The sequence below is a fragment of the Hippopotamus amphibius genome, chromosome 2 (assembly GCF_030028045.1).
Source record: "Hippopotamus amphibius kiboko isolate mHipAmp2 chromosome 2, mHipAmp2.hap2, whole genome shotgun sequence".
NCBI classification, from domain to species: domain Eukaryota; kingdom Metazoa; phylum Chordata; class Mammalia; order Artiodactyla; family Hippopotamidae; genus Hippopotamus; species Hippopotamus amphibius.
In genome coordinates this window covers 14713086-14729947 of record NC_080187.1, presented here as the reverse complement: position 1 = coordinate 14729947, position 16862 = coordinate 14713086, and the positions used below count along the sequence as shown (strand labels likewise).

The following is a 16862-nucleotide window of genomic DNA, read 5'->3' as shown; positions in this document are numbered from 1 at the left end:
GGTAGCCAACCTTCTGAAGCCCCAGTGCCAAGGTGGTGATTTCTGGTATGTGGGGGAGGGAAGGAAGGTGGGGGGAGGGCATGTGCTAGAAATGGCAGGGGGGTGGGGGGCAAGTCAGAGCAGCTGCCTCTGATGAGTCAGGGTCTTCAGCAGCAGCAGCAGCAGTGATCAACCAATCAGCAGGGCCCTCAGCCAGCTTCTGTCTGGAGGGGCCACAGCCTGGCCTTGCAGGCCTGCCTGGGGCAGACAGGGCCTTCTGTTGCATGGACTTGGGTCTGGCTGTAGAAGCCAAGGTGGGCAGAAGCTTGCAGTGTCCCTGCTCTTCAGCACAGTGAGGCCATCCTGGAGGCAGGATTGGGAAGTGGTGAGGGGGTGGGAAGCTGAGGATACAGAGTGGAGCTTGGACCCAGTGCTGGAGGCCCCTTTGCGGAGGCTATTTCTGGACTGAAGCTTTCCTGCTTAGGACACGGAACACTGGGCGATAGAAGTACCTCTATACATAAACCAACAAGAACAGAGAACTGTCTCACGCACTTCCGCATGGAGCCAGACCCATGCAGCAGTGCCCTGCCCCCGTCTCGTAGAATCGCTGCAAGAGCTAAAGCAGCAGCTGTAGTAAGGTGTTCCAAATACAGCCCATGTTGGGCATCATCTTAGTCTGGGCTGTTATCAGTCCTCGCCCATATTCCTTGTGGGACTGTAAGCTTCCTGAGGGCAGAGGTCAAATTGGAGGCGGAATTAGTGCTAATGAGTCAGGCTGCCTGAGTTCTGGCTCCACCACTTACTGGCGGAGTGACTTGGGCAAGTCACTCAACCTCTCGTTCCTCAGTTTATTCCTCAGTACCAAACTCATGGGGTTGTTCTGTGGACTGATTGAGCTGATGAATGTAAAGAACATATCACAGTGCCTAACACATGGCCGTTGCTTGGTTAGTGAAAGGATTAATTGATGCCCAGACCTGCTTGGACCACATTCTACAAAGGCAATTTAGTTTGTCTGTTTGTTTTTAATTGGAGAAGAGTTGTTTTACAATGTTGTGTTAGTTTCTGCTGTACAGAGAAGTGAAATAAAGTTTCCTGTGCTATACAGAGGGTTCTCATTAGTTACCTATTTTATATATATTAGTGTATATATGTCAATCACAATCTCCCAATTCATCCCACTCCCCTTGGTGTCCACATGTTTGTTCTCTACATCTGTGTCTCTATTTCTGCCTTGCAAACCCATTCGTCTGTACCATTTTTCTAGATTCCACACATACAGGTTAATACACATTTGTTTTTCTCTTTCTGACTTATTTCATTCTGTATGGTAGTCTCTAGGTCCATCCGCGTCGCTACAAATAATTTAGTTTTCTTTTAGAACCTCCTACCTCCTCTTTTCTCTTAAGACCTCTTTCTCTTTGCTGCCCCATGTTTCTCTTGTCCCCAGAATTCCTCCGTCTTTTATGCAAACCATTTCTGAAAGGCCTTGTGCGCAATGACTCTCAACTAAAGTGTTGGCTATTAAAGGGTTGCTTCCCTTTAATATTTAATAATTCTTAACATGAGAATCCCTGACTTCATAGAACAATCTAGAGCCGTGTTATGTCCAAGAACCAGCATCATAGGCATCACCTGTGAGATGCAGAATCCCCAGCCACCCCAGAGCTACAGAATCAGAATCTGCATTTTCATAAGCTCTAAACCAAAACTTCTTAAATTTTAATATGCTTATGATTTTCCTGGAGATCTTTTTAGAGTATAGATTTCAGCACTCCAATTCTATAGTTTCTGATTCAGTAAGCCTGAGGTGGAGCCCGAGAATGTGCATTTCAGCACTCTGAGAAGCACTGCTCTAAGACTGCCAGCCTACAGAACCAAAAGAATGAAGCTCTAATAGAGAAATTTGAGGCCCTGGGAGAGATTGTTTTTTAAGATAGAGGACACTTTCCTAATCTTTTAAAAAAGCACACCAGGCAGTCTCTGCCTGTGGTATCTTAGCACAAAGATGCTTTTCATTATCAATGCCATTTCCATATTTGTTCAAATTCTACAGCTTAAAAGTTCTTTCACTTGTTTGATCTAATTTCATCCTGCAACAACCGTGTACAGTTGGGCCGGGAGAAATGACCACCTCGTTTCCAAACAGGGAGCTGTGGGAGTTAGAGATCACAGCCAGCTGGCCGCCGCGGACTGTGCTCCCTGAGTGGGCACATAGGTCTTGTTTCTAATCCTTATAACCCTTCAAGGCTGCTCATCCTACTGTCACTGGGTAGAGGGGCAAACCGAGAGTCTGGCAAGCTTCAGGAACTTTCCCAAGGTCCCTAATCCGGGCAGGTCTTACTTCTTCCCCTTGTCACTTTCCTATAGTAACCACTCTTTTCTCTGTGTCTGTCTCTTACACACACACACACACACACACAATGCAGTCAAAGCGAGAGGCCGTTGTAATTTCCACACGCAGCATTTCATCATTATTGAACAGGCCACAATTTGGCCTTTGCCTTGGAGGTGAGAGGAGGCAGCAAGAGGAGGATGAATGACTACCACTCCTGCCCCAAGGTCCCCGCAGACACAGGAAATCTCCTCTCTGCTTTCTCCTACCCTGGGCATATCTCCTTTCTCTTTCTCTGTTCTCAGAGAATTAGAGTTTAGTCCTGACTCTCATTTCCTAAAGATTCTTTATTCGGAAAAAATTTATTATGCCATATAATTCTTTCCTCAGCTCTGATTTCCTTGTCTTAGCTTCAAACTCCCTTTCCACCCACCCCTGACAATGCCAAAACATACACACACACACACACACGCACACACACACACACACGTGCACAACTCCAGCCAAACAAAAATCACTCTTTCCAGGACAGTTGTGATTTCTCTCATCTCATCTGCTAGCAATGTCATCCCTGGACCCCACCCCCGTGCTCTAGTCTCTACCCACCCACCCCTAGGCCCAGCTGGCAGGAGCAGAAACCAGGCACTAATATGGGGAAGAGGAGTTTGGCGCTCTGGTTCCAGCCCTGATTCCCACATGGGACCCTTGGAGAGTCCCTGCTCTTTCCTGGCCTGTTTCCTCATCTGTGAAATGGGGAGAGTTTGATTAGATGTTCTCTAGGGAATCTTTAACTTCAGTACTCTATGATTCCATGTAGGAGGCCCACAAAGGAAAAAACTCAACTGGCAAATTAGAGTCCTTTAAGGGAGGGAGGGAGGGAGGAGGACCTGTCAATTCAGAGTTGTACAAATTGTGTTGTATCCATGTGGGAGATGATTTCAGGACACATTTTGCAAATCTACGAAGTTTATCTCTGATGCCACCTTTCTTCACTTTTCTACGCCAATGCCAATGTTCCCACTGCCCCAGTACCCTGTCCCCAGAGCCCTCATCTGCCTCACTCTACCTCATCTGTGGTCCTAGCACAGGGACAACTTAGCATCCAATGAACACACTCATGGCTGAGGCCCAGGGAAGCAGAGACTTTGCCAGGATTACACAATGACCATGTTACTACCCTTCCCGTGTGTGAGAAGGTGGTCAGCTCAGAGGCTAGACGCATGGTCCCCGGAGCCCAAAGGATGCACATTTGAGTTGTGGCCCTACCACTTGTGAAGGTATGAGACCTGTGGCAAGTTACTCAGCCTCCTGGGGCCTCAGCTGCTTCCTTCCTAGAGTAAGGACGATGATAATTGGCACAGGAGGGACAGGGTACTCCACGAAATGCAAGCAGCGTGATGCCAGGCAAGGACTTTGTTGAGTTCATCACTTGCCATGTGCCAGGGCTGTATTACTAACAACTGCAGGTTACTTTCATCCTGCCAGGGCCTGTACTCATCACGCCACGTGCATCACCTGTGTTATCTCATTTGCATCTCAGAAATCCTCTGAAGTGGGAATTATTTTCAGATGTGAAAACGGAGGTGCGGAAGGAAAGCAGATGTTTTCCTCTCTATCAATGGCCTCTCCGAGTTGCAGGGACCCTGGACGTCATCAGGACCCACCTCCTACCTGGAGTGCTCCTGCGACATTCCTGGACGGTGGTGGTGATGGGGAACCTGGTCCCTCCTAGAGGGCCAGGTCTACCTTTGAATGGCTCTGGCTCTAAGGAAATGCTTCTTTGCAGGAAGCCCACGTCGATCTCCCTGTAACCTCCCCTCAACTGCGTGGTGGAAAGAACAGTGAGCTCAGAGTCAGAGGCCTTGGGCTTGTGTCCCAGCCCGTGCCCTGAGTAGCACTGTGACCACTGGAAGCCGCTCCTCTTGGCCTGTTTTCCCAGGTGAAAATGAAGGAATTGGATGAGGTAAGCTCTAGGTCCTGCCTGATTTGGACATTTTAGGATTATATAAGTCATGATGGTGTGCGTAATACACCACATATCTGATTATAATGATGGAAACAATGAAGGAGTGGACACCATGTTCCAAGGAACAGATCGATTTCTGCCAGCATGTCTGTCAGGGTGGGGACCCTGCCAGCTGAGAAGAATCCAGAAGGTTCTTAGAAGTGGAGTTCTCATCTTTAAACAAAATCTCGTCCCTCCCTCTCTCCCTCTTTCCCTCCCCTCTCCTCCTACCTCCTACCCGCTACCCTCTCTCCTTCATTTTTTCCTTTCTTCCTCCTAACTTCTTTTCTTTCTGATTCAGAGGCAGAAAGGGGTTTTGTAATCTCCAAAGTTAAAGAGTGTGCCCCGGGTGACATATTTCTCACACCACATTAAACCCAAAGAATCAGTCTGATTTCAGGGGCAGGGAAAAAATCTAGGATGCAGGTTTTCCTTTTTGTATCTCTGAGAACCTCTCAGATTTGGCTGTTAAATTCCCAGCTCTGAGAGGGAGGTTTTTAGTCTCCAGGTCAATGTGTGGACTTGCAAGGGGCCTCTGAAATAGTATGCAAATTTGTGCAGCGTCCACATGTGCTTTTTTTTTTTTTTTTTGTGGCACCTCATGGCATGCAGGATCTTAGTTCCCGGACCAGGGATTGAACCCACGCCTCCTGCAGTGGAAGCGCAGTCTTAACCACTGGGCTGGCAGGGAAGTCCCACGTATGCATTTTCTAGGAAGAAGGGTCTATGAAAGGGAAGAGCAGCCCTTGACAGCTGGGAGCTAGACTGGGAGCTGAGCCTTGGTGTCCCTTGGAGATGGTCTGATTCTCACAGCCAGGCTGTGGTGTTCTCCAGGTCTGATGTCACAGAACATCAGTATCAGACAAAATGGATCAAGACCAAAAAAAAAAAAAAAGCTCCACAATCATGTTTGAGCAGAGACTAAAATCAGAATATAATCTGAAATGCAAGAATGACCAAATATGGGAATGTAAATTGATATAGCCACTATGGAGGACAGTATGAAGCTTCCTTGAAAAACTAAAAATAGAGTTACCATATGACCTAGTAATCCCACTACTGGGCATATACCCAGAGAACACCATAATTCAAAAAGACACATGCACTCCAATGTTCATTGCAGCACTATTTACAATAGCCAGGACATGGAAGCAACCTAAATGTCCATCAACAGATGAATGGATAAAGAAGGTGTGGTACATATATACAATGGAATATTATTCAGCTGTAAAAAGGAATGAAATTGGGACATTTGTAGAGACATGGATGGACCTAGAGACTGTCATACAGAGTGAAGTGAGTCAGAAAGAGAAAAACAAATATATATTAGCACATATACACGGAATATAGAAAAATGGTACAAATTAACTGGTTTTCAAGGCAGAAATAGAGCCAGATGTAGAGAACATACACATGGACACCAAGTGGGGAAAGTGGCGGCGGGGGGGGGGGGGGCGGTTGGGGTGGGATGAATTGGGAGATTGGGATTGCCATATATACATTACTAATAAGAAAAAATATATCAAATTGTACACTTTAAATATATGCAGTTTATTGTATGTTGATTGTATCTTAATAAAAGTTCTTAGAGAGAGAAAAAAAAAGAATGACCAAATATCCCCCTTTTCTGGCTCATGTGAGTGATTGCTTCTTCTTTTCCTCCCAGTTAGATAAGAATTCATACACTCGATCACAGGATTACCCCTGCTTCCTGACAGCATCCATCCCAGAGCAAAGCCCATTTCCCTGAACCCTCCCCAAATAATCCATCACAAGCCCAAATCCTATAACAAGTTCTTTCTAACATCTTTTGACTGAGACGCTCCATAAACTCAGCTTTGTTTAAATACCTTCAGCTTATGTCGGCTTTACTGCAGTAACCTCTTAACCGGTCTATTTGTACCCTTGCCTCACTTGCAGTGGAGCAGTGGCATAACCCTTCTAACAGGTAAGACCGACCACGTCACTGCTCTGCTCCAAACCTTGCAACTGCTTCCCTTTCCCTCTGAGTGAAACCAGCACCCCTTTCATGACCTGCACAATCTTGTCCTTGTGACCACCTACTTCGCCTCTGCTCAGCCTGCACCTGCTGCACCAGCTGCCCTGCCCGTCCCAGAACACAGCAGGCATGCTCCTGCTTTCAGCTTGGGCACTAGGTGCTCCCCCTGCCTGGAACACTCATCCCCCGGGTCACCACATGGGTCACTTTCACTACCTTCAAATCTTTGCTCGAGTCTCACTTCTCCCTGAAGCTCACCCTGACCCGATCACTCTGTTAAGGTGTACCCCTTTCTCCACCACTCCCAATCTCCCTTATGCTGCTCTGCTTTTTCTTTTCCCCATAGCTCTCATCTCCTGCTAAGGCTCAAGGTCAGTCTCCCTAATTACTGACTTTACTGCATGCCTGCTCCTGCTGGAATCTAAGTTCCACAAGGGCAAGGATCTAGGTTCCAAGCTCCTAGAACTGGTCCTGACCTGCAATGACCAATCAGTACATATTTGCTGGATGTTGCTGAATAAATTAGCATCACAGGGGCTGGAAAGTAAAACCGAGCATGGCTTTGGCTTAGAATCCCTCAGTGAGAAATAAGGAGTCAGGCTGCCTGCTTTAAGCTTGGCTGGTTGTCAATTCCGCATATTTTCTTAAGACAGAGTTTCCTAAACGTCAAGTATGTACATGCCAACCTCATGATTTTTGCCCTAAGAACAACCTATAATTTTATTTACTTAAAAACTTTTCCCTAAGTAGACTTTTTAACAAATACATATATTTTCAAAGAAGATTTTATATCATGGCTTTGATGTGCTAGTTGTGTATATTTTCTAACACACGTTGAAATAAGCATATAGGTATTTACCACCTAAATTGTCTTGCTTACCCCCAGTGGAAACCTGCCTTATGCTTTTTCCTTCAACCAGAAAGACTCTCCTGCCCCTCTCTACCTACCTGAGTCCTCCAGGAAGCCTCTGGAAGTTCCTCCAACTCACGTACTCATTCACTTTTCTGAGCTCCCTTCACATTTACAGGAAGAAATACGTGCCTAACACTCAGATGTTTACATGCCATGGAGTCTTGTTTTCTGTTTCACAACATACATAAGATTATAAACTTTCTTCTTGGCGCTCTAGATGAAAGAGGTATTAGAGTGTTCAACCCCCTTGTATCACAGGCCATAAGATGAAGAGGCTTGTCCCAAATCCCTGCCAGGGGCAGAGCCACTCTAGAACCTGGGTCTTCTGATGCCCCACACTCAGTGGGGAATCCACAAACATTTGTTGAGTCCCTGGAAGGTGTCTGGCATTGTGCCAGGCACAGGAGACAGAGGTGAAGAGAGAGGACCCAGACCTTGCCCACACGGAGTGTCCATTAGAGCCAGCATGCTACACACCAAACAACTGTATGAGAGTAAGGAAATAATTGCAAATGCCTTGGAAGAGAAGTGCGGGGTTGAGGAGGGGCCCCAGCTGTGAGGAGGGTCATGAAACCCTCACTAAGGAAGTATATTTAAGTACTTAGGAGTTTGCTGAAGAGGAGCTGGTGGATTTCTCAGGGAGCCAGGCTCACTCACAAAGGCCTGCTTTGATGTTTGGAAGCTCAGCTTCATTGTGGGTTAATTAGGCAGCTGTGGCCGAGCTATTTGGAACAGTGCTCAGGGAGAAGGCAACCCCGTGGCTCAGAGATGCTGGTGCCTCGGGGATGCTGCCATGGTCCTACCCACCCTGCCTTCAGCAAGAAGGTGACAGGAGGCACTTCAGGCCTGCTCTGGAGGGGCCCTTCACCCCTCGCTGGCAGAGAGTTTGGGCATATTGGATACATTGCTCGTTTTTGCCAAGGGAGTGCCTGCAATGTGAGTTTTGACATTAACAAAAATAAATCCTTAGTTGCTGGAAATGGAAAATCTTAGTTTAACTTACAAGGCACACTGCAAGGCCTTGTGTAGTTTCGCCTAACTGGTAAGGTACAGATTTTTCAAAAAGGGAATGCATTTTGGTCACTGTTACCGTTTCATCCAGAGTTTATGCTTCCTTGTGATATTTTCAGTGGGGCTGGTTAAACTATATCTAAGAAACTCCACCTGCATCCTGCCTTGGTTTTAGGAAATTAAACCCGACAAGCAATGGGACAGGGCAGCGGCGAGGAACAGCGATATATTTAGCCTGCGCGTGAGCCTTGGGGTTTGGTCTCCCCCTCTGCCCCTTACTAGGCTGGGAAAATTGCTTCCCTTTTCTGAGCCTCAAAGTCCTCATCTGTAAATGAGGCTAATAATAATTCCTGTACCTCGTGAGATTCTGGAGACATTCAATGGGAACGTATGTGAGGACTCTTCCATAAGATCTAAAGTGCTGCAAAATGTCGCAAGTCCTCATTTATAAACCCCCAACAGGGGCTCAGAGACCTGGCTAGGGCTCCCGAACCCCACTAGGTTTCTCTTCACCAGGTTGCTGCGCTGGGGCCTGCCTTCCAGGAGAGCAAGTTCCAGGGGAAATGAGTATGTGCTGGTGGGGTGGGGAGGGGAGTAGAGGGACCCCCAGGAGGGTAAGGAGAGGCCAATGGGAGGGGAGGGGCAACGGTAAGTCTCCTACCTTCTCAGGTTGCTGAGGGCTCTGAGGTGAGGCCTTCTCAGGTCTCCCGGGCTGCTTTCTCCACCTCTCTCAATTTGCCTGTCTTTGTGTGGTTGAAGCTGACCTAGCATAAAATAACACGCTTTTTCGCACATTTTGAAAGTAAAGTCAGGCTTTAATGATCGGTTTTCTGTTCCTTGGTATTTTCTTTCAAGCAAAGGCCATGTTTTTGTAAGATACTACATTTCAATGGGGCTATTCTTTCGTCCCCAGCAAACATTCCTCAGTGGTAGGTTTTAGGAGGGCTCCAATTTATTGCTTCTGGTGTCCAATAACCTTGGAACGAGTGTCTGTCTCCATGCCCCCCAAGGCCATGTTATTTCAGAGAGTTACTGCTCTTAAAATCATTCTCTAATAAAAGCGAGTGTCCCTAATTCTAAGTAGAGTGAGCTTTCCAAATAAGACCAGCTGTGAATGTTGAAAAAAAAAGGAAGAAACTTCAATAAAAGGAGTCCATAGTGAATACTGGATGCAGCTGACCTTCTTTAGGAGTTTTCACAGCCGTTTAGAAAGATGTCTTCAGTAAACTCATCTAGATTTGCTAAAAATGCTTGGCATGACGGACACGTGGTGTCTGCAGGCCAGTATTCAATCCAGGTGGAGGAATCTAATGGGTAGATGTACCTGCCAAGAAATAATGCAAACGAAGCATTTGTGATGATGGCCACAGGTAGAGAAGAGCTGAGTTCAATTGAGCCCAGGCTGCTCAGGTGCCCAGGGGTCAGGGTGCCAGCCAAACGCTTCCGGACCGGCCTCTCCCTAGGAAGGCCCACAGAACCCTGGGGATCCTGAGCTGCATGGGGCTCCTGTGGTTAAAGGCAGGAACGGCACCTGTTTCAATGCCTGTTTTTAAAAAAACAAATAATAAAACGTGTATCCAAACACTGTCCTCTTTACAAACAGCACAGCCCGAGAGCTTATTGAGGGAGCAGATGTGATAAAGGGGAGCCCCCAGAATCATCATCAGATCCAGGCATTCAATTGGTTTATCCTCAGCGAGTCCTCAGATACCCTGGTGGTTTTGAAGAGTTCTTTGTTTTAAACTCACATTATTTCATTTATGTTACTAATGGTTTGTGGGTTAACAGCAGGGCATGGAAGAAACAGGTCATGTGTTTAAGAATAAATTGCACTCAGTTTTGGAGGGAAGATCAGAGACTCCAAAATATTGGTGACTTACTTGAAACGGAAATTGTATTTTATCTGCAGGGCCTCTTTACCCATAATTAAGTACTGTTTTCCTTTTTCCAGGTCAGCGTTAGCACAGGTTGTCTTCTTGATGAAGGTGATTTCAGAGTCTTTCTCAGCAGCAGCTTCTCCTAAGAGACACAGAAGTAAAGTTATCACATCCTTGCCACAATGTCACAATTATTTACTCTTTCGAGCATTCCAGTTCCTCATGGCTATTTATTATTCAGTGTCATTGTCTATCAATGGGCTAATGGCTATTGGAGAGCGGCAATGTCCGTGTGGTTAAGACTTCGGACTCTGGGCTCTCCAGACTAAACCCCAGCTCTGCCACTTTCTGGCTGTGTAAACCCAGACAAATGAGGCTCAGACCCCTTCATCCAAAAAACAGGCATCACAGAAAAACCTACCCTGCAGAACTATTGTGAGATTAAATGGGTTAATGTATGAAAAGTGCTGAGAACACAGTAAGCACTATATAAGTGCTTTTCATTATTACTCTTGTAGAACAAGGAATTAAAAGAACCTCTCTAGTAGCATAGACATATATATACTACCAACTGTAAAATAGATAGCCAGTGTGAAGTTGCTGTATAACAAAGGGAGATCAACTCAATGATGGGTGATGCCTCAGAGGGCGGGGATGGGGAGGGTGGGGGGGGTCGCGGGAGGGAGGGGATATGAGGATATGTGTATAAATACAGCTGATTGACTTTGGTGTACCTCATAAGCTGGTACAAGAGTGTAAAGCAATTATATTCCAATAAAGAGCTTAAAAAAATAAAAAATAAATAAAAGAACCTCTCTAGAGTTGAACAATATTAATCTCTGTATGTGATACAGGAAAATAAAAAAGGATTTGGTAGCTGGCAATGGGCAACTTTGTAGAAAAGTGCAAGACATGTGAAAGACTTGGAAATTTTAAGGAGGATAACTTGGGGATTCCCAAAGAACTCCTACGTAGCCAAGAAGCTGGCTCTCTGCCTGGAATGCATTCCTCCCCGTGTTGGCCTGTTGAATGTCTACTGGTCTTTAAATACACCTTCAATTCTCACAGTATCCAGTAAATATTCGCTGATGCTCTTTATCATAAGTAACTGTCTTTCCCTTATTCCCGTTATACTTGAATTTCTATCATAATGTTTCACTCCTCATGCCTGATTCCTCCACTAGGCTGGAAACTTCTTGAGGCCAGGATAGGGAATTCATTGCTATATATTCAGGACTGATATCCAGTTATTAAACTCTGGCAGAGTCATACTAATTATTAAATCCTGAAAAGCTTCTGAACCCGTTGCTAAGTAGCATATAAATAGTAACTGCATAAATGGTAAGCTTTTTAAAATTTTATTTATTTATTTATTTTTTTGCATAAATGGTAAACTTTAATAAGTAATATAAATTCTAGTGTACCCACCTTAGTTCAAGCTAACGCTCTTAGGCTTTCCCGGTGATTATTAATACATGACTTCCTGTTGTAGCAATATTTAAACAACTTTCCCAGCAAGTCAGTCCCTGTCATGGTAAGCAGTGTGGCTGTGGGGGCCTTATTATTTTTTAAAACCTTTGTTATGGGAAATTTCAGCATATTCAGAAGGGAGAATAATTAACTAACCTCAGTTTCAATAATCACTCATCTTTTTTTCATTTATATCCTCACCTACTCTAAGCATCCTGTGTTTTAGGAGAAACACCATAGTTGCCCTTGATTCTAAATAGTTTAGTTTTTATTTTGGTTTATTTTTAGTGAGCAGCAATTCTCGTGTAAGTGGTGTGTGGTATTTTGATATATCAGCTCAAAATCTACAAGGGTGAGTCAAAAATTATCTGCACTCCAGTTATATTAAAGCTTCTATAAATTCTGCAGCTAGAGTGCAGATAATTTTTGACTCACGTGTGTGTGTGTGTGTGTGTGTGTGTGTGTGTGTGTGTGTGTGTGTGTATTAAAAATGAACACCTGGAAGGAAGAGATAACAAAGTATGCAAAATTTTTTTAACATTTCCTTTTAACTATCATAAATATGAATCTTCTGAAGTGACAGGAGAACAAAGAAGAAATGATATTAATAAAGGACTGCAGTTTGGGAATCATCTGATGCTGCAGAAAATTCAGAACAGTCTGGAATGTCTTTTGATACTAGGCAAGAATTGATACAAAATAGGTAATTTGTATTTCTGGAATGAAAAGCACTTGATTATTTCAGTAAAAATAGGAATGGCTTATTGCTCATGATGTGAATGTTGGATGCAAAAAGTGCTTGAAAATTGGGTTGTGAAAAGATCAAAGTTCTAAATGCTTACCTATTTTGTCAGAATGGCAATTGTATTTCAAATAAAGAACACTTGCAATCATCAATGAGAAAAAAATAAAATAATATCACAAACAGCTTCATACAGTGAAACATTTGAAATAATAAAAATCAGAAAAAATGTGAGAGTGTTGATCAAGCAAAGAAAAATTTGGAAAGTATTATTAGAATTTTAAACTCTAATGTATGGTTAAAAACAAACAAACATTTTCAGATTTGAAACACTTGATAGCATTTCAAAAGAAAAAAGAAAACAATGTAAACATATTGCCACAATTTGGATTTATGGTCCTACTTATTGCAAAATTTGTATCTATTGAAATGAGAACACAGCTTTTTTGAAAAACACAAGGTCATAAAATAAAATTTCAATTATTATTGAGAAAATCAACTATTTAATATAAAATGTGTTTTGAATAACTTAAAATAAAAACAGAGACTTCGAAGATGGCTTAATGGGTTTTGTTGAACTCAAGGTACTGGAATGAACAATAGGACAACATATAAAATTGTTTGAGAAAAAAAGGTGTCAATGCGAAATATTTATATGGATCTTATTGGTGCAAAAGTAATACCAGGGAGAAGTCTGGGGCTTCAATAAAAATCTAGAAATTTCCAGCTATTTCAGTTTGGCACCAACTGAATCACCTATCAAGTGTCTCTGGATAATGCAATCAAAGACACATGCAAGCAAAAATCACTTTAAATATTGTTTTTGTAAATTTGATATTTACTACCACATATCTAATATACACTAGACAGAATTAAGTAATAGTGTGAAGACCTCAAAAAACCACAACAATAAAAATTGGAAAAATATTGGGATTTTGACAGGCAGCCAGTAGTGTTAGAACTGCAAAGGCAGTTTATAAATCATATCAAATCTGATAGGTTCACTCGGACAGATACAGAAGTAAACATTTAGAAAGTGAATGTATATACTTTTTAGTGATTTGCCTATGACATTCTAGCAATTATGTCAATACTATCTTTAGGTATTCAAGAAAAAAAATGTTTCAGCTTTAATAAGCTGACAGATGAATGATAAAACTGATCATATAAAAATAAGGAAAGGAAATACGAAAATGAAGCAAGAGCTGTTACAAAATGAAGAATGATATGCCATTTGATATAAAACAAAACAAAATATCAATTTAAGAGAATGGCTAATTGTATGAAAATGTTTTTGTTTTTAGTGACAGAAACAAAAAGTATAATGACCTTTTAAGTTTTGTAAAGCTTGTGAATTCTGAAACTTTGTCAATGATGTTTGTAAAACTCCGAGGGTTGAAGGGGAATAAAAATTAAGAAAATTATGAAAATTAAATATGATATTTCAGTAAATTTTTTTATAATGTAGCTGATAATAGAGATATATTAAATACATGAAAATGTTAGATGGTATCATAAAGACTAGAAACATCTGAATGTGATTACTGCTGGTTCAGCAGAAACTGAGAAAGGGCGCAGTACCATGCATGATACTGTTGCTATTAGGAGAAAGTACTTATTGAGGCTATGGGTCATGTAATGACTATCAATTCAATAGAAATATAATTGGAAAAATTTGATGTGGTTCCTTGTCGTCAAATCAAAGCTCAAACAGGGGCCCCCTAAAGTGAGTCAAGCAAAATAACACTGACAATTTCTAAAAACAAAAACAAAAAAACAAACAAAAAACCAACCGATCAAACAAAACCCCCCCCACTTATTTGGAATTAAACTTGATTTAATGAATCATTTGTGTTACTATTCACATCATTTGACAAGCAGTTTCAAATATTTGTAGCTCGTTTACTTAGAGAATAAAAGGAAACATTTAAAAATGTTTTATGTGTTATTTTACATATGAGTTCATTTTATTGTATGGGTTACTAAAGGTCATTTATGCTATCAAAACTAACATGGCATCTAAGTCAAGGCTTTGCACTTCATAGATGCTCCTAACTGGTTTCCCTGTTTCAACTCTTACTCCTTCCAATAGAAGCCAGAATGAGTTTTAAAACCATAACTCAGAAAATGTTTCTTGCCAACCTAAAACCATTTATTACCCTCCCTTTGAACTTCTGGAATAAAATCCAAATTTCTTACCATGCCATATAAACCCCTGTATGACCCAGCCCCTGCCCATCTTGTTCCCTCTACTCTCCCCTTTAAGAATGGCTAACTTCCAATATCATCTCCTAAAAGATGCCATCTGTTATCACTCCAAAGAAATTTCCCCCATTAATTCTGCAACTGTTTCAACTATAATGCTTATGACTTATAATTGTCCATTTCCCTTTTTAAAAAATGTGTCTCCTCAAACAGAATATAAACTTCATGAAGGCAGGAACTCTGGCTGTGTTATTTACGGTGTAACCTCTGTGTCTAATTATAACGCCTGCCACATAGAAAGGACTAAATATTTGTTGAATGAAAGGATGAATGAATGAATTCTTACCCGCTTTGTAGATATCCAGGAGGGTTGCGGTGTACTTAACAAAAGCATTTTCTTCAGTGATGGCTATGATCTTAACTTTATATGCTGGTGAAAAGAACACACATACACAATAATTCATGCTTATTACCTCTAATGCTGTGTCCAATAGAAGCCAGAGTGTGTCAAACAAATGAGAAATGAAGCATGGCCAGCTCTTACAAGCACCTGGAGGTAAATCTCATTTCTTCCGAGAAGCCTCCCCAAATACGCCCAGTGCGATTCCACTGGTCATGACTCCAATGACTCATTCTACTCAGAATCACCAGCTCTGGCCAAGGTTACAGAACAGGCTGACTAGGATAAGAGCAATACTAAATGAAAAGACAGAGCACATAAAACAAACGAAACAAGCCTTAGATGTAAAGTTCAGATTCTGATCCTTTGCGATGAGGGGAGTCGTGCCCACAGGGCACTTGGAGGAGCCCCTTCCTTCTCTGCACACGCACAGAGGGGTTGTCTGTCGCTCATCCTGGCCTGCCATGTGAGCCTCCATTCCTCGGATACCTCCATTGGCTTCGATCTTTGGATTTTTGAAAGGACTCTTTTTTCGGACTTGTCTTTGCTTGGATTGGCAGTTTTCAGACATGAGACATTCTCAATTTTCTCTCCATTCAGGCATCAGTGTTTAGTCCATGGTGTGTTTGACCTCAGTTCTGAAATGAACATCTCTTCTATGTGGCCTGAGAAAAAATCCTCTTATTTTTGCTTTGGATGGGGTTGAAGTCAACGACCTAAAAGTGTTTGTCTGTTTCTGAGATCCCAGCTAGCTAGCAAGACATAGAGAAGAATGAATGAACTCACTGTGGCAGAACCAAAGGCTGTGTAAATTAGTGGCTTAAAATGAAGAATGTCCTAAATTTCAGATTCTTAAGTATTTATGGTGGATATGGACAATGTACCTACTGTGAGCACAGGTGGAGAGAGGGGATTATTTAATTTTGTTTCTATTCTATTATTCCAGCATTAACCTGCAGCTCCAAAAAAGTCAGCTAAGTTTCTTTCTTGAACATAATAAACTAAATCCAGATTGCATTTAAAATTAAAATTTCTTATATTTAAGAGTTAAAATAGTTCTATTATGGAAGGAAGAAATAATTTGGTTCTTCTAAATTTTAGAAAAAATTGTTAAAACGATACAGTATTCTCTCCAAGTTTCAATGTATTTTAAAAGTTGTAGTGGGTCTCGGCTGAGTTAGGCAACTTTTTAGCATTTTTTTAAAACTCAAGATGATTTTGAAGGAAAGAAAGGACATGAACCATACAAAATTAATTCTTATGGCTGTATTTCCATTAAGAGAATTCAGTATGATCTATTGGAAATAATACTGGAGACCAGGATGCATCTTAGTTCTACTACTTACTTTCTGTGTGACTTAGAGCAAATTACTTAGTCTCCCAGACCCCCAGTTTCTTCATTGGTAAAATAAGGGTAATCCTCTGTTACCTCCATGGGGGCTTATGGGATACCAATGAGAAACCATATAGGAAAGCAGTTGCTAAACACAAAATGCTACACGAACAGCACTGTACTTATTTTTTATTTATAAATAACCCTCTACCAATTTTCAAGAAAAGATTTGAAATAGTGTACAGTCTACTCACTCTCTCAAACTATGGATAGAAAATAAAGGATCTAATTCTATAAGGAACTTGAGACAAGACCACAATTGAACTTGGGCATTTCATTTAGCTCTGAGGTCCGGACAACCAGAAGGAGATGCTCCTTTTGATATAGAGAGTCTCAAACATGGGTTGCAATTGTGCATGTATTAAAAATTATTTAGTACTGATATTTTTACCTCATCTTTGGAGGGATTTTGGAAAACACCCAGACCCCCAAACTGCCTTTGCCTTTGTTTCTGCTTGATCAACTGGAAGAATGCTGTACTGAAATCTTATACCTCTGTGGCTTCTCAAATGTTCTCTTTGAGTATGTTT

At 42.1% G+C, this 16862-nt stretch overlaps 1 protein-coding gene across 1 annotated transcript in view; it reads right to left on the bottom strand.

The window, feature by feature from the left end:
• Positions 1–9058: 9058 nt before the first annotated feature.
• Positions 9059–16862, bottom strand: part of LOC130846158 (complement C5-like) — a 91527-nt gene continuing 83723 nt past the window's right edge. The window contains exons 39-41 of the mRNA XM_057724211.1: positions 14886–14969; positions 10126–10264; positions 9059–9569 (exon numbers count right to left, since the gene is read on the bottom strand). Of these exons, the coding sequence (XP_057580194.1) occupies positions 9431–9569; positions 10126–10264; positions 14886–14969 (362 nt within the window). The 3' untranslated portion in view covers positions 9059–9430. The remainder of the gene's footprint in view (positions 9570–10125; positions 10265–14885; positions 14970–16862) is intronic.